The 24,318-nt window shown below is 32.0% G+C and overlaps 2 protein-coding genes across 3 annotated transcripts in view; both read left to right on the forward strand.

Annotated features, from left to right (window-relative positions):
* LOC145293291 (elongator complex protein 4-like) overlaps positions 1-24,318 on the forward strand; it is a 328,271-nt gene that overhangs the window by 73,145 nt on the left and 230,808 nt on the right. The window lies entirely within an intron of this gene.
* On the forward strand, positions 2,904-8,790 carry LOC145293290 (tyrosine-protein phosphatase non-receptor type 21-like). The gene has a single exon (XM_080139894.1). The coding sequence runs from the start codon at positions 3,764-3,766 to the stop codon at positions 7,118-7,120; it is 3,357 nt and encodes a 1,118-aa protein (XP_079996020.1). The 5' UTR covers positions 2,904-3,763; the 3' UTR covers positions 7,121-8,790.

Consider the following 24,318-nt stretch of genomic DNA (forward strand, 5'->3'; position numbering starts at 1 on the left):
GGAGTCGATCCTTGAATTATTATTCCTGATATTCATAAATAACCTCACTGATGGATTAGTGTCTCAGATGGGTATATTCGCTTATCATACAACACTCTATAATAGACAAAGGGAAAACGAATATACACATATCCAAAGCAATGGCAGAAACCTTAGAAAAGTGAATTGGGAACATTTAATGCTACTAAGACTAAACTTCTTTCCTTTAACAAACCTTCTCAACCAACCATTGCCATGACAAATAACACCCTATCTGAGAGCTCATTTTTCAAACTCCTTGACCTAACATTCACAGGCAACATGAATTGGAACAAATACATTGAGGACATTGCCATGACTGCTGCAAAGAAGATATGCTTTCTCTACTATGCTAGAAAATTGCTCTAGTCTGAGAGTATCTCATACATCTATAAAGTCATAATTCATCCATGGATGGTGAATTGTCACCAAATTTGGCTCTCACTCTTAGATAGGGTTCGAGAAAGACTTTTAATGTAATAGATCCACATTGTTGGCCCAGCTCTATCCTCTGTCCCATCGCCACAATGTTGTATCCCTGTGCCTGTTTTACTAGTACTTTAATGGAATGTACTCCAGTGAACTTGTGCCCCTTTGACGTACATACTCTTGCCTAACCCAACAAGCAGCAAAATCCCACCCCTTCGCTGTTGAGGTCCCAGATATCGGAAAGTCTTCTACTCTAATAGTTTCTTCCCTTGGACGGCTAGACTTTGGAATTCTTTCCCTATTTCCTGCTTCCATGACTGTACTAGCCTGTAAAAGTTTAAATGTAATGTGAACAGACATTTCGCCGCTCAACTCCTCAGCCTTCTTTATACACGCTATTAAATAGTACCTATTTACTATGCCTCCCCACGGGACAGAGTTAGACACCAGGGTCGTTTTTTTTTCCTTACGTTCTAAGTGGCAATGTGTTTTATTTGGAGGGGGGGGGGGAGAAAAAGACTTGAGTGCGTAGCCGAGTTTTACATCTTTCTAGCTAAATTTGATTTTTTTTAAAATTCGATGACACGTTTTCTATTAAAACTTTTATGAGGAATATCTTATTTGAATAAGCAACCAGGGAAGTAGTAAAAAGAAAAGAAAAATCAATTTAGATTGATTACTTAAGGCAAAGCTAAAGAATTATGACGTCATTCATTGACCACATACTTAATCATGAATGTTAAATTCCAACATACTGGAAGATTCCCACACACGTACACCCCCACTTTCTTTGATATTATCCGTAAAACAAAACAAAACAACACAAAAAAATAAAAACAAAAAAATACAAGTATTTTAATTTTTTTTTATCAAACGAATCTTTATTTTTTCATTTTTATTTTACACTAAACAACAACCAAATTTTCTTAGAAGAATAAATTTTACGAAAGCTAAAAGCGAATATGAAGAGGCTATGACATAACGAGGAGGCGGTAATTAAAAGTGATGGCGTCTATATCGAATGACGCAACACGATATTCGCGAATGATCCAAAGGTTCGAGGAGGCAAAGCACTAACCAGACTTCCACTGAAAAAGTGCGGAGAGAGCACTGGAGCCCGAGCCCCTTGCGGAGGGTTTTTGCCATGCAAACTCCTGAGAATATCAATAACCGTAGCCAAAGGGAGATCAAAGGTAAGCGGCTGTTGCTGCACTGGTTATCGAGAGAAGTAGAGAGCACTGGAAATCATGGAAACTTGTTGTCATCCAGTCTCCAGGGAACACCATAGGTTATAACCAGTAACTGATCGCGGGTGACGACCTGTGTGAGAACTCCTATTCAGTGGAGGAGGAGGAGGAGGAGGATCTGTGGATATTGTTATCTTGTTTGTCTCCGTGCACTTTGGATAACGTCATCCATTAAAATGGAGACCATAGACGACCCGTGACTCTGAGTTACAGGTTGTGACAAAAACGGTCACTGATATGTTTACTAGACAAACCGTCTAGTATACCACTAAAACTCTGTTATCTTGCTTGCTTGCTTGTCACCAGACACACTTAATCTGAAGTGATGTGAGAAATGGAATGGTGTGTGTGTGTGTGTGTGTGTGTGTGTGTGAGAGAGAGAGAGGACCTATTATAACGTTACAATGTATGTATTCTGACTTTGTGAAGGAAGGATTACAATGTAATATTTTAGGAATTATATATTTAATTATATACATAACAAAAATATTGACCCCAAGGTCACCAATAGTCGAATAACAACTAAATGTCTGCGAGAAAGACTTCGAATAAAAGTTCATATTTATAAGTTTAAAAAAAATGAAGAAATAAGTTTGAACAATGCTGAAACCCATTTCAAATATTTAGGGTGACTGAAATAGGATTTAACTTAAGTTTTAACAGAATTTAATAAATTTAAAGGCAACTGATGATTGATAAGAGTTGATAAATTAATAACGACCCCCCTCCAATGAAAAAGTTTACATTTGTGTTAAAAAAAAAAAAAAGAAAAAAAAAAGAGTAAGTTAAGTTACAATTTTAGCGAGAAATTGTGATATACGGTCCCTATGGTTCAAGTGAGCCAGTAATTTTAAGTTATTATTTTGGATAAAAAAAAAAAAAAAATTAAGACAATTAAAATGAACCTTTTACAAGTATTGGACGCATTTCTTCCTAAAAAACAAAACAAAAGACACTAAAAACAAAACACAAGCATTAGATTTCATCACCAAAATAAAACATAACAAATAAATTAAAAATATATATGTCCTTACTCCTTATCTTATTCTCGTCTCCCTACGAGGGCAACTGTCTCCTCTTTATATCACCAGTTTTTTTATTTCTAAAAGTTGATGGGGACAAAATAAACCAACACTCTACTTTTACATTACCCCCCCGTCCTTTTTTTTTCTTACTTTATTCCGTTTTTTTTTCTTTTCTCCCCCCCCCTTTATTTATTGCCTTTCTTTCTCATTCGGACACTTGCAGTCTTCTTGCGCCTCTATTTTTTTTTTCTAAACAGTAATATAATGGTATTATTAGCCGAGTTAACAATTTCTTTTAAGCTGAACATTAAAGAGTAGTTATCTCTTAAATTATAAGCTATAACTACTTTCACCTTTTTAGCTGTATTGGTGTCAGCTTTGACAACTTAAAAAGTAAGTTTTATCTAAGTAAAAAACAAGACAAACAAAAAACCCCAATTCTTGCTTATTTACATATATAGAAACGGACCGGAAGTGACGAAATAAGGAAGTGAACTGCAGCTGGAATGTCTGAGGTCAGCAGAGTTTTTCTCACTCCCACCACGTCTGTATGTCTGTTTCGCCCCCCCTCGTTCTTTCTTTCACTCCTTCCCCCTCTCTCACCATAGAACCCACAACGATAACTTATAACAATCACTACTACTCCCACCACGCTTTTTCGTTATTGCTATTGCAACTCTTAATATAAACAGTGGGATTCTAGTAGCGGTGAACTGGAAAAGTTAAAAACCAAAAAGAAAAGAAAACGAGAGGGCCTCGCTCATTGGCACACCTTGTTAAATATAACCCAAACCAAGCCTTGAGGGGGTTGCGTGCCGTTTTTGTTCGGTTATTTTCTGGATTTATTGAATGGTATATTGTCAACACAAAGATGGAGGGCGACTACCACGGAGTCGCCAAGTGTCCCTTTCCGACGTTGTAGGATATTTTTACACTAACAACGAAAAATGGAAAACTTACCAAAGAAGAGCTATTAAAGCCAAAAACACTTGGAATATATGAATATATTGAAAAATAAACAAAGGAGAATAAATCTAATTAAAAATGCCTTTTAATTTTAAGTTAAAACGTACGAAGCGTTACGATGTCTCGTCGAAGTATGAATTTGTTGTTGGCGTCCACATGTTGGATAATTCTTTCTTGGAATGTTCCCTGAAAGCGGATAGTACCGGGCACGATTGTTTGGAATGTATCGCCCAAATGATGAAGATTGAGGACACCCAGTATTTCGGTTTTCGCTACGTTACAAAGAAACTACAGTTCCGATGGATAAACTTGGACAAACCCCTGAAGAAACAGCTCGATAAACACGCCCGGTTTACCAGACTCTACTTTGGCGTTATGTTCTACGTCAATGGCGCCCACAAAATCGAAGACAACCGGGTCCGTTATAATTATTTCTTACAACTAAAATCCGACGTGATCGATAACCGAATTTCTTCTTCCACAGAACAGGTCGTCAGGCTGGCTGCCCTGTACCTCCAGGTAGAACTGGGCCAGTACGACCCAGAACAGCACACACTGGATTATCTCAAAGAATTACCGATTTTACCAAACAGCATGACAAAAGACGAAACCACTGCTGTCGAACTTTTGAAAGAAGTTCTTCGGTGTTACCAGAATCTGGTTGGATTACACCCTTTCATGGCTGTTGTGTATTATATAAAACAAGCCCAAATGTTGGATGGTTACGGTATGGAATATTACGCCGCCAAGGACGATTCCGGTAAGGAACTGTACCTCGGAACCTCGTGTACCGGAATATTTGCACGTTATCTTAACCGACAGCAGGCTTTATCTTTCAGGTGGTCTGATATTGCACATATTGGGCAAAACAAAAAATCTGTGGTTATAGACACGCAGAAAACATCTATCCAATACTACCTAGATGATACCGAAGTTGCCAAGTATTTTCAACAAACGGCCGGATTTTTAAAGAAATTTTATAAATCGTACAAATTGAATCCAAGCTCTAGCCTTACTGACCTTAGCGATATGAGCTCGGCAAGCAGTTCGATACAGGATTACCAGGTTGTATCGAATTATCAATACGAACAAATTGACGCTACAGATCTGAACGCAATGGCCTATTCACACGGTCAAAAGTACATGTTGGATGGGCATACGCCAACTCACACAGAAGAATCCACTCTCCCAGCACCGGGACACATGGATAATTTGACCCCTGACCTTGTTGCTAATCATCGTATGAATCCTTGTGCCGATTCAAATCAGGTGCCATCTAACAACAACGTTTCGTTTGTTCCACAAGTGCCCAACCCGACACCAAACACAATACAAGCACAGCAGCCAGACCTGACATATGAACATTTACAAGCATTGCTTCCTGCGTATCGTCCAAGCCCGGATTATAATCAAGTGATGCGCCAACGAATGGATCCAACCATTCAAATGAACATGGCACCAACACAAACTTCAGCCCAACAACCTGTGTACACGGTTCCCACAACAACTGTGCTTGTTCCTCATCACGTGATGGCCAACATGGATAATTATACCGATGAGACGCCGCAGTATGCCAATATTGTGCATCAGCAAGATCCCAATAATATGCAGTGTCATCAGAATACATGGTATACTAATCTGGTATTACAGCCTACTTACAGCTCTCCTGAACTCAATACCACTGTACAGGAAATGCCTGGTCAAGATTCCAGGTCCGAAGACTACATGCATGATAGTGTCTTCTCCAAACCGCCGCCTCCGTATCCACGGGTTAGTAGTAGCACACCAGACCTTGCAGCTCAGACCAACCAGCACAACATCAACTATAGTCCAGACCTTGTTTCTCGCAAAAACATTGGTCATGTTCCATTTGCTGTCCAGTCGAAACTTGACAAAAGTATGGAAAATTTGGCTGCTGCTGTCAACCTTTCAGACGAGGAGAGCCAGTGTAGTTCTACATCAAATAACACTAGCTACAGCCTGAAAGATTCTGAAAAAGATCTGGAAGATAACCACTTTCCAAGTGAAGTTGAAAAAAACAATGTCGTTGTTCGCTATGTTGCCCCCGAGGCAGCACCACCACATTCAACGTTGAAAGAAGTTGCTACTTTGCGAGAAAGCTTTCGGAGAATGATGATCGCTCGGTCTAATCCAGGTTGCCTCGACAGGTGGAAAACGAAAACAAAGAGGCAACCGGATGGCAGCCAGATCCCAGAAGATGACAGCGACCAGGAAGAGAATGACAATATACAGTCAAAAAATAGTGATTCCTCTGACTCTTCTTTTTGTAGGGAACCCAGTTTGACATCTGGGAGCGAAACATCATCCACTTCAACAGAGCCTGCTGGTCAGGCGAAATCCAAAACTGCTGCCTTGGCTGATGTGACTTTTGAAGCAGACCAAGTTCATTTTGATGAGGATGCGGTAGATGAAGATGATGCGGGTGTCATGAAGCGTCTTAGTATGGGGCCCCTAAAAATGGCAGCCATGAATGGGTTGACCCTCTCTCGGCCGATCATTTTGTCCGCAAGTGAAGACGAATCTCGTGCCCCTAAGGATGAAAGGCGAAAATTACTTGAGAACAAACTTTCTGAAGGTTGCGTATTTGCAGAGTTTGAACAAATTGGTAAGAAGGCTTCCAACATGGATTGTAATGCTGGTAGAAGTCCAGAAAATAAGGACCGGAACCGCTTTCAGAATGTTTTGCCTTACGATGAAACTCGCGTTACACTTTCGCCTACTAAAACCAATTCTTATGGGTATATAAATGCTTCTCACATAAAAGTTAATCTTGGCAAACAACAGTGGTGGTTCATTGCAACACAAGCACCTTTGAAAAACACAGTTCAAGACTTTTGGCACATGATCTGGGAGCAAGGGGTCGATGTTGTTGCAATGCTAACGGCAATAAATGAGCAGGATCGGCAAAAATGTTTCCCTTACTGGCCGCAGGAATCCGGCTCTGAAAATAAAATCCAGTTTGGGCCATACGAAATTGAACTGCAGTTTAGCAACGGCAATTGGTGTTATGTTACTCGTCAGATTTCAATACGAAACAAAAGTTCTGGGGAGGAGCGTCAGGTGTGGCATATGCAATACACGGACTGGCCTGATCATGGTTGCCCAGAGGATATTTACGGATTTTTAGGTTTCTTGGACGAGGTTGAGTCTGTTCACCGGTTAGCAGAGAGCGAGGAGGGCAGTGGTAAGAAGTCACCTGTCGTTGTCCATTGCTCTGCCGGTGTTGGTCGAACAGGTGTTGTCCTTTTATCTGCCATTATGAAATCGTGCTTGGAACACAATCTTAATGTAGATATCCCCATAGTTTTAGCCCATATCCGGCAACAACGAATGTACATGGTTCAAACAGTCGGTCAATACAGTTTTGTATACAAAACATTAATCCGATATTTAAAAAACACCCGTCTCATATAAGCAGCAATCAGCATGTCTGTTTTTCTCCATAACACATACGTTCATCATTTTTTTATTTTTAAAAATATTTTTTCATTTTTGGAATCAATTTGCCACTTTTTATTTATTTATTTATTTATTTTTTTAAACGAAATTTACTGCTGAAATATTTAAAGTCAGGCGAACTGAGAACACTTTAATTTCGTTCGTAGAGAAGTGACACAATCGAAATCGTCTCCTTTTAAAATTGATTTCAAAAGAAAAAAAAAGCAACTTTTCAGAATAGAGGCATCATTATCATCTACTTTATTTATTATTGATTTTTTTTTTTTGAATAGAAGAAATTCCAAAATATTTATTTTCATTGAACTGAAAGGAGTTTATATTGGTATTAGGCCCTAGTTTTAAAATGAACACTTACGATTAAATCCCACAAACACATTAATTATTTAGAGTAAATGGAGTTTGGCATTACTCCCAAGCAACTTGATTTTACTTATAAACCATTTTTTATTTTAATAATTAAAAACAGTAAATTAAAGCGCGTTTTGTACGCACGAAATGCTGGAAAACTCTGCCGCAAAAAATCGCGACGCATCATCATAGCCGGTTTCTTTAAATAAGTCGAGAAATGCACGTGACTCAAGTTCATAAGTTCTTAAAGGACTTTTCTTTTTATTTAAAGAGTAAAAGTTATTTTACTATTAGCGAAAACCGTAATATATATATATATATATATATATATATATATATATATATATATATATATATTTGCTTTTGTTTACCCTTAAAAATTATTCGCTGTCTTATAGTTATGAATTTGAATTATCGCCCTTTTTAAGTTTTCGACTTGTTTATAAAAAGATGGCGATTATTTATTTGTTTTCCGACGAATTGTTATTTCCGTAGTTCGCGTGTACAATAAATTATTTACTGTTTTCGGTTTTATATATTTTAATAAAACTTGGTTTAAGTAACTCTAAATAATTTGGGCGACTGAAATCCTGTTTTTTTGCTTTTTTTTTTTTTTTTTTTTTTTAATGCTAGGAGCAATGTGTCACTCTAGTACCTATTGTTTTGATATATACATCTTTTTTTTTGTTCTCGTTCGGTGAATGAAAAATCCTTCTAGACTGAGGCATTTTAAATTTTTGTCCTAATCCAAAGTGCCCCTTTTGTGGTGGAACCCAATTTTCCCACATTAAAAGCTCTTGCTTCGTCGGAAGGCACGTAAATTAGGGACTGAAATAACAACTGACACTTGCACTTAAAAGGATGGTTAGAATCTTAAAAGGATCTCTCAGTTGGAATATATGAGAAAGCGGGTGAATGTCTAGCATCAGGTAGGATACCGAACCCCCAGTTAGAACAATGGAGTTCCCACTGCTTTAAGGGTAGAAATTAGGGATTTTAGTTACATATAATGTAAGTATCAATTTTACAATGAAATGAACGCCTTTGGTACATGCAAAATATTAGAATTATTTTTCATCATCCTCTAAATGTAGTGACAGAAAAACTGTGTGTGTATATATATATGAAAATATTTTTTCAAAATCGTGTAAAAAAAAAAAAAAAAGATGCGGTCTCTATTCCCGAAACTGGCAAAAAAGAAAAGAACCGTTATTTTTAATGACCTGAACAAAAATAGCTACGATGGTTGTGAAGCAAACTTGTCTGTTGGTGATGTTGATGTTAAAAATCAATAAGTTTATATCGATCTGTTTTCCATAACAAGTGTGAAATCGATTTGATGGATTCATTTTACAAACACTTTATATGTATATTATTTTCTATTGGCTCTGCTACTTAATGATTTGAATGAACTGATATTTGAAAATTGTTTGTATATAATTGATCTGTAGTTATCGAATAATTGTATAACTTTTTATTTTTGCATACATCAGTTTTAGCTTTTAGCCATCGAATTACTAAACTTTAGGTTTTTAATATTGTATTAAACTTCATGTTTTGATTTGATATGTTTGAGAAACTGTCAAACGTGTTTATTTTTTTTTTTCATTACTACATTGACACGTCTTTGGAGTGTTTTTATATATCGACTCCCATGGCGAACGTTATCGATTAGATAAATGAGCTATGGTTATAGACGAAAGACAACAACACAAAATGAAACCCAGGTGCTAGAAAAATATCTGTTGCATTTTTTTTTTTTTTGCTTATTTACATAGTCATATTGTATAAATATTTTGAGGTAATTTTTGGTTATATAAATTATTTTAAATGAAGTACAGTTGAGAAATCAGTAAAAAAAAAAAAATACATTTTGGTTTTCCTGTAGCAGTGTCAGAAATTTCGTGAAAATAGTGAATAATTCCACCCCATCTTTCCAAGCTTATAACTCCTCGAAAAATGTAATTCAAGCCCTAATTTTTTTTTTCAATTAAAGGAGTAAGGACCAAGGTTTTATTTTAAAAAAAAACAAAACAAAACAATGTGTTTTTTTTTTTTTAAAAAGGTTTTAAACTTCGGACTTTACAGGTAAATTTCTAAAAAACTGATTTTTTTTTTTGTTTTAAATTTGAATATATTATTTATTGACCTTTTCTCTTCAATTTGTGATATATAAACCTATTAAACATAAATTAATTATTTACTTTTTAATAGACATTTCAAAATGAGAGGCGTAAATTATTCGACCCCCTATCTTTCTAAGCTTATAACTCCTCGAAAAATGTAATTCAAGCCCTAATTTTTTTTTCAATTAAAGGAGCAAGGACCAAGGTTTCATTAAAAAAAAAAAAAAAAAGACAAAAAGAAAAAATGTGTTCTTATAAAATAAGGTTTTAAACTTCGGACTTTACAGGTAAATTTCTAAAAAACTGATTTTTTTTTTTTGTTTTAAATTTGAATATATTATTTATTGACCTTTTCTCTTCAATTTGTGATATATAAACCTATTAAACATAAATTAATTATTTACTTTTTAATAGACATTTCAAAATGGGGGGGGCGTGAAAATGGGGGGGCGTGAAAATGGGGGGGCGTGAATTTAAAAAAAACGTTTGTCTAAAATATTATATTCGGTTTATTGGAAAGAACATAAAATTTCACATTGACCCTGAAAATATCGTAAAAATAGAATCAATAGAAAAATTTTGATAGATTTTTAAAATTTAAAAATTTAAAAATATTGAGTTTAAAAATTGAAAAATATTGAGTTCGGAAAATTCATTACTGTTTTAAAAAAAAATAAAAATATTTTTATTACTTTTAAAACAACTGTAATAGTTTATTTTGGAAGTATAATCCATAAAGAAAATAAATAACCCACTTTTAACAGAGAAATTACGAGATTTTTATATTGTATTCGCAGTTTCGTGTTAGGGGTGTCAAAAATTCCTACAAAAATTCTGATACTGCTAGTTTTCCTGCTCATTTTGTGACATATTTGCGTCTAAAATAAATACTTAATATAATAATGCTTAAAATTTATCGTAAAATACTGATTCTTAGCAAAGTAACCATCTTGTAGCTAATCGTTTATTGAAATTGCTTTCTCTAAAGATAACAACTAGGTTATGTTATTACGGTACTGTTTGGTCATTAAATTATTAATTGTTATAAAACCAGATATCTTAAAGTGAAAAAGTTCAATATAACCGAATTTATATTAAAAATAAACAAAAATGCAACTTAGGTACGGGCAATAATGGCGAAAAAAAAAATATCGGGGACATAGTTTTGAAAGCGGGTTTATCATAATTTTTTGTAGGTTTCGACTACTTTTTGATTGTATTTGAAAGATTAAAGCCTAAAGTTAATTTCGAAAAGGAAAAAAAATATTTATACACGTGGGAGGGGGGTTACAATGAAAAATATTTTCACAGCAACATTCGGAAGCTGACAAATTTAGCTAGATTTTTAAGTTAACTAAATTCATTGTAAAAATCCTTTGAAAGATAAACATTAATTTTCTGGGTCTATTTCAAAGATAATTAGTAAAGTCCTAAGATATTGACTTAAATAATAATAAAAAAAAACCCACCTTGTTTGTACAAAAAGCTTAATTACCCCCCCCCCCCTCAAGAGCGAGGGATTCTAGTTTCGCATAAACTAAAAACAAACGAATTTGTCTAAATGTGAATTCTACAGAAGCCCAAAATGACAGAAAGTCAAAAGGCTGCCTGAAAATGACGTCAGGTAGTTGGAGGGGGGTAGAAAGTGCTGGGTTTCATGTTTTCCCCAGCCGTGCATCCGTACATTCCTATCGTGAACGTTTGTATAATTTTTACCATTTTTTTAATTTAATTCTTTTTCTGCGTTCCTGCTGTTAAATTATGAAAATTTATAATTTAACTTTCGAGATTATATAAAAATTGTTACACCGAAAGTTTCATTCAAGCAAGGAAAATCTTACATATAAAATTATGCAAAACATGTAATCTAAAAAAAAAAAGTAGAAATATTTTTTTGCGTGAAAATATTAAATAAACAATGCTTAATTAAATAATATGGATAGTTCGAGAAATTAATTTTTTGAGTTATATTGAATTCATTAATACGGACTTTAGGGGCTTTTTTTGTAATGTTCCTTAAAAAATTAATTTTTCTTTTTTTCATTGTTACAATTTATGATGCTTTATTTAAAAAAAAAAAAAAAAAAAAGCAAAAATAAATTTTATTTAAACAAAAGAATACATTTCCACTAAGATTAAAATAAAAATAATAGGTTAATTATATTCCCTGATCATTTTGATAAATACTGAAAATTTTATTAACATTTGATTAATTTCCGGATTTTGGTGAATTTTTCAAGTAAAAGGAGAGGTCAAAATGTCTATACATGTTGAGCATCGGCATTCATTTTGCACGTACCTAATTATTTTTTTTTTCACTTTTGGAAATATTTTTTGTGTGTCATTGCCTTTTGTAAATTTTACCGAGCCAATACTGTCCACCAGTCCACCACCACCATGGGGGCCAATCTGTAAACACACTGATTTCAGTTTTATTTCTCTGCTGATTTTAATTAAAAAAAGATATATTTTTCGGCGGACCTGAACGAGCTCCCCCCCCCCCCCACTGTAAAATTAATTCCTTTTCATGTTTTCTTATTTTTTCTGTGGATTATTGTCGATAACAGATTAGATTAGCAGGAAAAACCTTTTTTTGGAGTTTATTTAAAGACTTTTAACATGGGGGATCACTTTTAAATCATAATGTTCTATTAAACTGATACCCCAGTTTTCGGTCAATCAACAAAACGCTCTTTATTAAGCTATTTTTGTGTCGTAAAAGAACGTTATAATTTAAAATTGATCCACCATGTGAAAAGTAATTGAATAAAATAAAAAAAAAATTTCCTGCTAATATGAAAGTTAAGTCTGTTACCGACAATTTTATGGCAGGTTGGAAGGCTCGTTCAGGTCCACCTATTTTTTTATTCATTAAAATAAAACCGCTCATGTGAACATATATTTCTTTTCAAGTTGACCTGTTCTAACACTGGCTACTACTCTCTTCCTTTTTCCGAATAGGACGGACTCTTCATATTTTTTTGACACTATGATTAGAGTTTACAAGCAATTCAATTGGTAAAAAATGGGCAGCATTTTAGAAATAGAAAAAAAATGGTTACTTGTTCTGTCTTATGCTATGTGATGCGTTATCATTTATATTAAATTTCTTTAGGAAGGCGAATTCTCCTCTCTAAAGTTGAATTTTTAAGGTATTTCCCGGTTGTCGATGTGTAAAAATTATCATTTTTTATTTTTATGGTGACAATGTGTGTGTAAATTTTACTATTCAATTTTTTAAACTTCCAATAGAGCTTCATCAGATTAAAATTGATGGGCTTTTATTTAAAATTCAACCTAATTAAAAACAAAATAAAAAAAACTACAGAAAAATCTTTGATGTACCAAATGAAATGTCAAGTAAATTGATCAAAAAGTTTTATTTTTATAAAGAAAATCATTTCAAAGGGATGAATTAAAACAAGTCTAGTAACTATTACTAGTGTTATCTGCTTCTGTTATTGACTTTATTTTTTTTTTCCAGACAGCTAGTTTTCATTAATTTTCTTAGTTAAAATTTATGATTTTTGGAATATGACATCATCATTCCATGACTGGTACGTACTCCATAATTTTTTTTTTTTCTTAGATTAAATTCTAAATAAGAACTGAAGGTGATCACGAATAAAAAGAAAAATGATTTTAAAAGACCAACAGAACTGTGGAAATTGCACGCTGCTTTCTTTATCAATCTATAAATGTTTAAGAAAAAAATGACTTTTCTATTATTTTCCAAAATAATTATTGGCAGCTATTTTTTTTTAAGTAATATCTTTTGTAGTAATTTAATTTTTTTAAACAAATACCATACCATAAAAATTATTGTCAGCTAAATATTCTTATCAATAGAATCAAGTAGCTACTTTTTAAAAATTATTTCTTTAAAATTCTACTGTTTTAGTTGACTGGACGATTTGGAAGAATTTATTTTAAATAAAATAACAGCAATTTTTTTTTTTTTTTTTTTTTTTGCTGATTGAACAATCTTTTTTTTTTATAAATGTGTGTGGAAGGTGATAACGTATGCACGAACATGACATGCCTTGACATATTATTATATAGACAATAAATACTCTTGCATAAAAATAGTAAAAACTACAGTAAAGTGATTCAACAACTAAACTTGGTGCTTATTGATACAAAGAAAAATCTATGGTAAATACAGTAAATTTTTATTCTACTTTGCATGTTATGAAGACTTATGTAATAAAAATAAAGTTATATTTCATGTTTTAGTGAAAAATGAACAATTGGGTGTTGAACAGCTTCTATTGAGGGAAATCCTGTGAGAATGATATGATAGATGTGTAACTTTAAGCCTTCAAGACAGATTTGGATAGAATGAGCTCAGAAAATAACCATACAGTATAGAATATTCTATAGTATATTCTACAGCATGTAGAACAGAAGACTTCATTGGTTTGGTCACAGTGAAAGAATAGATGAGAGTTCTTGAGTTAGATGTAGTTCAGTTGTCAGGGGAAGGCCAGGAAAAACATGAGGAAGTGATTCAAATGGACTTGAAGGAAAGAGGGGCAAATAAATACTTGGGCAGAGATAGGTTGATTTGGAAGTCAATTTCTAAAGGACATGCCAGCATGTAAAACTGTTAATCTGAATATAATTATGATCGGCATTTTTTTTTTTTATTTAACGTTTTCAGATGTTTTTATATTTTTGGAAAAGACTTGACTAGCATTTTGACTGTTTACACAAGAAAAATAAAAATTTAAGTAATAATCAGTGATAGAAGATAGTTCTATCAGAGTTATGTTCAAGATGGCCGCCAGATTCGATTTGAAAGCTAAGAAAATTTGAAACTCATATCCATACTCTAATGTTCGATTTATGATAGCATGTATTTGACAGTTTTTAGAAATTGACTTCTAATCTAACCTATCTCTGGCCAGGTATTTATTTATCCCTTTTTCTCTCAAGTCCATACTTATCATTGCTTCCCATGTTTTCCCTGCCAACTGAACTTGCTACCTCAACTGTTTTACATCTACTAACCCAAGAACGCTCATCAATTCTTTCCATGTGATCATACCACTGAACTCTGTTCAGTACACATCTCTCTATAGAATGAAAAACATTTTAAGTTTCCACTAAAACTTGAAATATTAGTTTTCTACATAACAAGATTAGAATCATATTTATTCTAGTTACCTGGGATTGTTATCTTAAAAACGTCCCAAAAAGCTTCATGAAAAAAGAAGAAAAAAAGGAAATTATAATGACTTGTAAAACACTTAAGAATGAAAAAAAAATATATATATATATGAAAATGTCTGTTGGTTGAGAGAGAGAGAGGTGTGTATGTATAATGATTAATTCCCATTTCAAATTAAGAGGTGAATCGGTTTCGGTCTTATTCCCAAGCAACTTATTTGCTGAAACTGTTTTCGTAAAAAGCAAGAAAAAAAAAAAAAGTTATAGCAAGATTAATCATACATGAAAATGAAGCTGAGCTGAAAAATTAGTTGCCATCTTTATAAGTCAAAAGAGACTAAGAAAGTATGATAGATCAAGTTAAAAGCTGTCATTTAATTACAAAATTATGAACATGAGTTTCGGTGACTGAAAAAGGGATTAAATAATAATTATATATATATATATATATATATATATATATAGATGATGGTCATATCTTTTGGATGTACCAAGACTCATGTTAGCCATTAAAATGTTTTAATGTGTAGATGGACAAAAATAAAAATGATGAATGAAGGAAAATACACATGAACAAACACATATTTATATATTTACAATTTTTGAAATCATTGAAAATCTAAAACGTCTTATTTGTAGAATGTTGCAAGACTGAATTGACCTGTTTAAGGAATGTGTACATATGTTTGCTGCCTCTTAGTGTGTGATTACATGCATAATTGTTTCATTCAGTGGAAATTGTAGTGTGTGAACTGCTTTTGGTTCAGTTAGTGTGAAAGTGTGCTTGAACTTGTGTGTGTGTGTGTGCTCTTTGCTCTACCCTTACCACTGCTGTTCTTTTATTTTTTATTTTATACCCTACTGTATGATCAAGGGGAGAAGTTCCTTTTTGAGTTTAAAGGATGATTTTGCATGTGGACGTAATACATGGCACCTCACATGACCGTAATTTTTTGCTTTTTGGTCAGATTCTCACCTGGAATAGATTTTTGTACAAAAAATTTAAATTGCTTATTGTACATTTTTTTTTTTTTTTTTTTTTAACATTGTTTATGTTTTCACTCGTGCAGTTGGTTAATAAATTAATAAATATATATTGATTGGAAAACCTTGTTTAATCTATAGTAGCTAGTGTGAGACTTATTTAAGACATTGGTCAACTTGGAACAAGGGATATAGTAGGTCCAAATGTGTTAAAATATCTCAACAGCACACCAACAAAATAATCTCTAAATTATTGCCCTGTCATCTATAATACTGCTGTACATTATCATATCTTGAATTTTTTTTTTAATTCACCTGCGTGCCCTCTGAACTGCTGGAAAATTGAACTTTTCACTTGGCAAATTTGTTTTCAATCAATACTTTCAAAAAAAATTTTTTTTTTTTGATTGAATACAGTAAATAAACATTGTTATATAGTTGGCCCCTCCAAAAAGTAATTTTTCTTTGTAATGTTCAGAGTTTCTTCAAATAATTTTCTTGATATTTTTTGAATGAACATTTTTATTTTTCATAAAATAAAGTTATTTTATAACACTTTTTAACAGTTATTTCAAGCTTTGTGTTTGAATAATTATTGGAAAAATAAAATGAATTTGTTCTGTTCCAATTTTTTATTTGTATAACTAATTTGACAAACCAATTTGTTTCCACCCGTTTTTTTTTTTTTTTTTTTTTTTTTTTTTTAATTTTTTATTGTATCATCAAGATGGATCAGTTAGGATTATCAGGGAACAAAAATCCTAAACAAAAATGAGGTTTTCCGTATTTTTTATATGCTTTATAAGTTTTGTCTACTTTATTCTTCAACTTTCTTCTGATGCCTTTTTAGTCACAGCACAGTTAATAGAAGTCCAGAACATGTACATGATGTAGAAAACAATTCATCCTCTCATAAATATTGTAAACTATTAAAAAAAAATTTTTTCCCCCAAATTTTGGTAAATTTCATTTGTGGTGCTTCTTGGCATAACATTGACACTAAAATATATAAATAACCACCTATACCTACCTGGTATTGCCAGGAATATAGTGATTTTAATTAAAAAAAATTTTATTTGTACATTTTTTTTTTTTTTAAGTAGAAAGATCCTGTTATATTCTTGAACTTAAAATGAGTTATCCTCTTTGCTGATCTTTATTTCTAGCTGATTATTTGAAAATGTCTATTAGCTATTGTCTGGACTAAATATTTTTATTTTTTTATAAGTTGTAACTACATGTGTTTATTATATTGCTAATAATGTTACAATAATCTATATAGCTATAAAAGTGAGAATGTGTGTGTGTGAGGACACTTCTCCACTTATATACTCAACAATTTTTTCTTCTACATACATTTTGATATATAGGATATTCAGACATGTGGAAAACATTTTAATCGGTTACCATCTGAAAAGAAGGGCTGCTATGGAGTCAAAATCGAAAAATTGGTACATGGGAGTCATCAAATTTTTATCTATTTGCTAACTGTTTCACGAATGCGCATGCGTGAATAGTTCATGTGACAGATTACGTATGTTAAGAATAAGTAGTTTGAAAACACCTTAAAGATCGTGTCCAGCTGGTATAATGGTTATCGTACTTTACTCACTGTCTTTAGGTTTTGGTTTCGATCTCAGCTCGAGTATTTTTTTTTTTTTTTTTTACTTACAAGAAATGAACTGTTTAGAAAAGAAACATAATGCCCGCATGCACATGTCTCAGATTCTGTATGAATTAAAATATAATATTTATGCATATTTTATGACCGGGCAATGCCAGGCAGTCTACTAGTAATAAATAATTGGCTTGTTAGAAGCAAAGTTTGATTTGTCAGCTTGAATGTAATTTGGGTCTTCCAAAATCTGACAATCTTCGTTAGATATTCTAATTTTGTCACAAAGATTTATTGTGTTGACAATTGTTATTCTAAGTTTTAGTGAAAACAAACACATGTTGTCAATAAACTACTCATCCTTTCTTTTGATGTGACCATACCATCAAAGTCTCCTGTTCTATACTGTCTAAATTTAATCTTCCTCTTAAGCTCATCAGAACTAAGCTTTAGGATTCACATTACATTGCATGATTCTCATATCATTTCTCTCCATACATGTCCTCAACCTTTATTGGCCAGGTTTAATTTCCATTCATCATCATTCTATATAGACATACCTGATAAGACCCTTCTCTGCTGGTTAGCAATTGCAGAAGTTATCTGAACTTACTCCATCTACTCCTCTTAAAATTGTGTAAACACTTGCTTCATCATGTGCTATAACTTCCCTAAAGTTTGATTTAGTGTTTAGCTCCAAAACTTTTGTAGTTAACAAAGTGTATCATTATCAAGTCAATTCACAAACTAATTTTTGTCCCTTCAAAATGGTTGACGACCACTTTGTTTCAGAAGGTATAAATTTTTGAAAATCTTAAAAAAAAAAACCCCCCAAAACTGCTTGTTTGTTTTAGTAAAACTTGTAATTATTATAAGCATATGAATCTGATTTTTTTGTGTTCATTGTAATATCAAGAAGCACCGATTTCATATTTTAAGTTAAACAAAATAAATCATTATTTCAATTCCCAATTGTCATACTTGTGTGTATATATGTATATAAACTACACTGTTTAATATTTCAAAATTATTGTACTTTATTTTAAAATTTCATTTATTGGTTAAATTCCTCATTATTAATGTCTCAAATATTAAAAACAAAATCATGTAAACTGAATAACTTTTCTGCAGTAAAAACTTAACTATTTTATAAGAAAACAAATATTTTTTTAACAATTCTAAAGTACTTGCACAATTTTTTTTTTTGTTTGTTTAAATCAAATTTTTAAACATTTTTATAGGAATATCAGTTTCACCAAATATACCTTTTCTCAATATTAAAATTCAACTGAATCTGACAATTAAATTTTCATAAACACGAGTTTTAACATTTCCATGTTCTCTAATATATTTTTTTTTAATTTAATTTTTTTTTTTTTTTTGTATTAATGGTTTGGATTGTGATTGTGCCTTTTTGACGAGATTATATTTTGAATTCACGAAATAGTCAACTCAAACAAACCATCCAATAATAATGCTTATATGTATAAATATATCAATAAATGACATATTTACACTACATTTTACTGCAATTTCATATCATTACTAATCAGAAATATACCTGAAGAGTTTCTGACATAATGCTAGACATTAGAAGGCAATCAGGTACACTTCTGATGATTAGCAATGCTGTGAAACTGCATTAATGTATTGATCGAAGTATGTTTTATCACTTATTGATCTAGCTCTATCTGGTAGGATAGTGAATCCCTTAATACAATATCTGCTGTCTTAATTTGGTTGTTTTGATTTTGAGAGGTTAATTTTTTTATTTTTTTTATTCATGAAAGTAAAAAAAATTTACATGCAATTTTAAAAAAAAATGTTCACTTGTAAAAACCTAACTTTTTTTACACATGAGTTTGAGAAAATATTTTTTAAATGTTTACAAATATGAACTTTCTCGAACTTATGAGTGCTGATTTTATTTAAAAAAAGAACAAAAAATAAGTTTTGTACAAATAAAATTTTGATTCATTTTTAAAAGTCTTTTTCTTTCTTGTAAAAGAAAATCCTTTCTAATTTTTATACGTTTTAGAAGTATTTTTTATTTGAGAAAAAATAATAAAAAGAATAAGTGGAATGTAATAAGTTTATAGTTGATTTTTTTTTTTTTTTTTTTTGTATTTGGATTATTTATTTTTTACCATCTAAAAGATATTTTAATTTGAACACATAGCCACAGTGATAGAAATTAGAATCAAAATACTCAGGCAAGGCTTGATGAGATATTGCTGTTCGGTTGATATAGTTTGGTGCTTATGAAGAAAACGTTTTGAGATAATCTACAAAGCTAAAGAAAAAAGCAGATATTGAGCTGTATGGTTTTAATATTTTGTCTTATCAAAATAAAAATGTTAAAATAACATTTCATTTTCTGATGACGTCTTTTCATAATAAAGATGAAATAAAAGATCTCACTATGTGAGTTAATTTGATTGGATATCTGCTTTTTGGTACTTATTTAAAAAAAAAAAAACAAAAAAACATTAACTCTGAATGCATACAAATGACATAACTCAAACTATATAATAGATTTCAACTGAACTTGGCATGTATTTAGGTTATGACCCAGTAAAGCTGACACAAGTCAACCCTAAATGTACAAAAATATGGTCAAAGAAAAAATTTCTTAAACATCAAAGCAAGTATCTAGGAGAAGGAAAAACCAGATGTAACACCTTTGGTGATTGTTACTCCACTTATTTTTTTGGTTTTATATATACAGGGTGTCTCAAAAAGATGTACCCATTCTTTGACGAGCGATTATTAATATCTTGTTGCCTGGGGAAGGCTTGGTGATGCACACAAGAGCAAGATCCTTTTGTCAGTGAATTTTACACTACCCGTCTAGCTGAATCCACTGTGAAAAATTTCCCCTACTCTATATCTGTGCCTAAATCAAAACGCGGATTCCATGAACAAAGCTTCTTTCTTAGAACTGCACGCCTGTGGAACTCTGTTCCGTCTGCCTGCTTCCCTCCGGACTACAACTTGGATGTCTTCAAGTCCAATGTTAACAAATTCCTAATGAACCCCCCCCCCTTAATTAAACACTTCATCAAATCTCCACACTAACCTAATGTACTTGCAATAACCCTTATCCCTGAGTGGCTTCCGGGCCTTGATAAGTGGTGATCACTGTATAAAAAAAAAAAAAAATTTATCATGTCCGTTTTATTTTGCTTGCTTATCTGTTTTTTAAGAGGTGAACAAGGCAAAAATTACTCAAAAGTTTCAGTATGACGTCAGTCAGTACATCTCTGGGGGACACTGAGTGTGTATGTGTGCGTATACACAACAAAACATGTGTAAGACACTTATAGAAAACAGAAAATGAAAATATTTACTTATTTTTAATAAAAATCATGATTATAAACTGATTCGTTTTTGGTTATTGGAATAAAACTCAACAACTTTATAAAATTTAGTATGTTTATATATTTGTATGTACAGAATTCACTAAACTAATAAATTAATCATTATGAATTTTGGAACACAGCTGTTAAGCATAAGTGGCGCAAATGTGGGTTATATTTAATTTTGTGCAAAGAGGGTAAAAAAAGTGGTGGAAGCCTATCTTGAAAATTAAGATATTTCCAATGTTTATAGAATTTTTACAATAAGTATTAGACATGAATTAATATATTCTTCAAATTTGAGGGTTTAAAAAAAATTTCTTTTTTAAGTATTTAAAAAGGTTTTTAGTGTACATATGTATATAACCTCTCACTTGAAAATTAAAATATTTCAGATTTGCATTAAATTTGATCTATAGTCATTGGACACCAAGTAAACAAGATTTTGTTAATTTCAATTTCTTAAAACACCTTTTAGATATTTTCTTGAATCAAAATCATGTAATAGATTTTGACAACAATTAGAATAAGGATTCTAGACATATCTTCATCTTGGTAAGGAGATATAAAAGTGGGGCAAAACTGTTCTGTTGGGGGGTTAATTTGACCCACCCTGGGACGAGTATTCTTCTGGTATATCTAAATGAATAAATACAAAAGTTGGGCTCATTTCATGTAGTGCATTAAAGTCCAAACACCATACTTCAATTTAATTGCAGTTAATTACACAATAGACACACCATGTTTTTTATATACTGCTTGTACATGTTATATCAGTTGCAACGGTTAACTAATTTGCATATTGGACATAAAGGACATTTTATTATTTAAGCTATGTTGTTATTTTTAATTCAATGATTGCTTTGATTTTTAAAATAATTCTCTTTAACAATATTGTTTTAATTCATTGACAGAAAGTAAGCATTTGTGTTCAAATGTTCCTTTCTTTAGAGAGATTTTTTCGATCTTGAGTTGAAAAGGAAAAATTGTCAGCAAGCATTAACTTTTAGTATTAACTAAATTACAAAGTGAAATGTCAAATTGATTTCCTTTTTTTTTTTTTTTCCCAAATCTTTACGGTCACATTTTAAATTAGATTTATCTCGACATTATCAAAATGTTAATCTATATAAATGAGAAATAGTTTCCTTTATGTTTACAACAAAATTATGAATGAAATGTTTATTATTTTAAAGGTTTCAAGTATTTCAAATAAGTCTTTTCGAAGTTAGAGGAGGCAGGCCAAGTTTTATATATATATATAAATATATATATATATATACATATATGACTACTTCATTTAATCACAAATTAATATACGAAAGTATAAATTTATGCGTAAACTTTAAGTATTTACTTCAACAGTGCTCAATACATAGGTAGAGCTAGGTAGTAAGTTATAAAATATATATGGCAATTAAGTTATAAAATATATATGACAATTAAGCTACAGAGAATATTCTCTGTAGCTTAATTGCCATATATATTTTATAACTTACTACTATATATATATATATATATATATATATATATGAGTTCAAATCACAGATTAGATAATCAACTGAACTGTCTTCTTACTCTATTACCTCTAATCTTCCCCTTAGATTATTATTCGTCCGACCTGCCAGAAATAATTGAACTTGTCCTGACGTTGGATTTGCCCAGGCTATATGATATCCTTTGTCTATGACTTTTAAATACCTTTGAAATAACTTTTTCAATATATGTGCTGATGAGCAAAATATTGTTATTCATAACTGACAATTTTGCTATTTGCATTTCATTTCCTCTGATGATGTGAGCCATTATTGAAAATCCATGAGTTAAAGAAATAAATATAATTCTTTTCCATATATTCTTCGTTTCAAACAATAGATTCTTAACTTGAATATATTTTTATGTATATTTTCATCTACAGGATTTAACTTTAATCCTTAAACGATAATATTTTTAACCATTGACAATTGTTTTTCTGCCGACAGACATTAGTGTTTCAAGCTTATACAATCATCAATGGAGGAAGTGAGAATAACTGCCAGTCATGAAATTTGAGGCCAGTTAAAGTCATACTTGACTTCGCTGGCTAGTATTCTACCCTCGGGCTACTATAAAGTAACACAAAAATTGATAGAAATTAAATACCTGTAAATGCCAAGTCGACAGGTATGAGCAATAAACAGTGGGGTAGTATTCAATGATAGGAAGTTGGAATGTTGTATTTATGCTTAGATTGATGGCTTTTTCTAAATTCCCTAAAGAGGGCTCAATTTATTTTCTTAAAGGGGTTTTTTTATGATAATATTTTAAAATAAATATTAACAATTACTCTTATACCTAGAGACGTTAGTGTTTCATGATGCCGTAATCATCAATGTAGGAAGTGGCAAATGCTGCCAGTCAGGAGATCTGAACCGAGTAATAATTGGAATACCCGTTTCATGATAGATCTCTTTGGAACTTTTAATAAAATCAAAAGATCAGACACAAAGATACTTTAATCAAAATCCTATTGTGATCGTAAAGCATGCAAAACACAATTATCAAACTGTAAAAAAATTAATTTTGTGGAGTTAAGCTCTATTCCTTAAAATGATTGGAATTTTCGCAAACTTTTTAGAATTTATATAATTGTCTTTCATATGAGTTTTAAATGTCCTTTAAACCAGAAGTAAACAATTTGTTTTTGTCTGTGTCTGGGGGGGGGGGGAGTCTGGCTAATTAAGTGTTTTCTTTATTTCCTTTATAAAAAAATAATATAACTTGTTTATGACAATCTGCATCTACCAAATTTCAAGTTTGTAAGTCTAAATGTAGTCAGATGAACAGACAGACGTCTTTCATATGAATCTATAATATAAAGGGCAGTTGTACGTTCGTATATCCAGCTATATCAATAACGACACAAAAAAAAAAAACTATGAGGTTGGAATTTTCTTGATCAGCATTGCCTCAGATGAATAAGATTTAAAATTTAGAAAGGAATATTTAATCTTTGGCCCTAAATTTGTGAAAATTTCATGAGGGGGTCAGCCAGATTATGTTTGTTTTCTTGTACATGGGTGTCACCACTTATCAAGGCCTGGAGGCCACTCAGGGATAAGGGTTATTGCGTGTACAGTAATCAATGAGATAGTATTGTAGTAATCATTAGTATTGGAGATTTGATAGAGTGTCTTAAGGGGGCGGTTTTTCAGGAATTTGTTTATGTTGGATTTGAAGACATTCAAGTTGTAGTCAGGTGGGAAACAGGCGAACAGAAGAGTCCCACAATCGTGCACTTCTGAGAAAGAAGCTCTGCTCGTGAAATCTACGTTTGGATGTAGGCACAGATAAAGAGTGGGGAAAATTATTGACAGTAGTTTCAGCCAGACGGGTGTTTCTCGTGAAAGATTGGCGAGGGAGGACGAGAGATTGGAGCTCAGACGAGCACTTGCCATGGAAATAACGATAAAACAAAGACAGGCTCGCAACGTCTCTCCTGTGGGAGAGAGGCTGCAGGGAAGAGAAAAGAGCATCCCCCACTAAACCACAAAGTCTATTTTGTACTCT

This window comes from Euprymna scolopes, chromosome 14 (genome assembly GCF_053919585.1).
Source record: "Euprymna scolopes isolate OS-2025 chromosome 14, ASM5391958v1, whole genome shotgun sequence".
NCBI lineage: Eukaryota > Metazoa > Mollusca > Cephalopoda > Sepiida > Sepiolidae > Euprymna > Euprymna scolopes.

What these genes read in the sequence shown, in the direction of transcription:
- LOC145293290 (XM_080139894.1), top strand. Translation starts at nt 3,764, where the DNA reads ATGCCTTTTAATTTTAAGTTAAAACGTACGAAGCGTTACGATGTCTCG.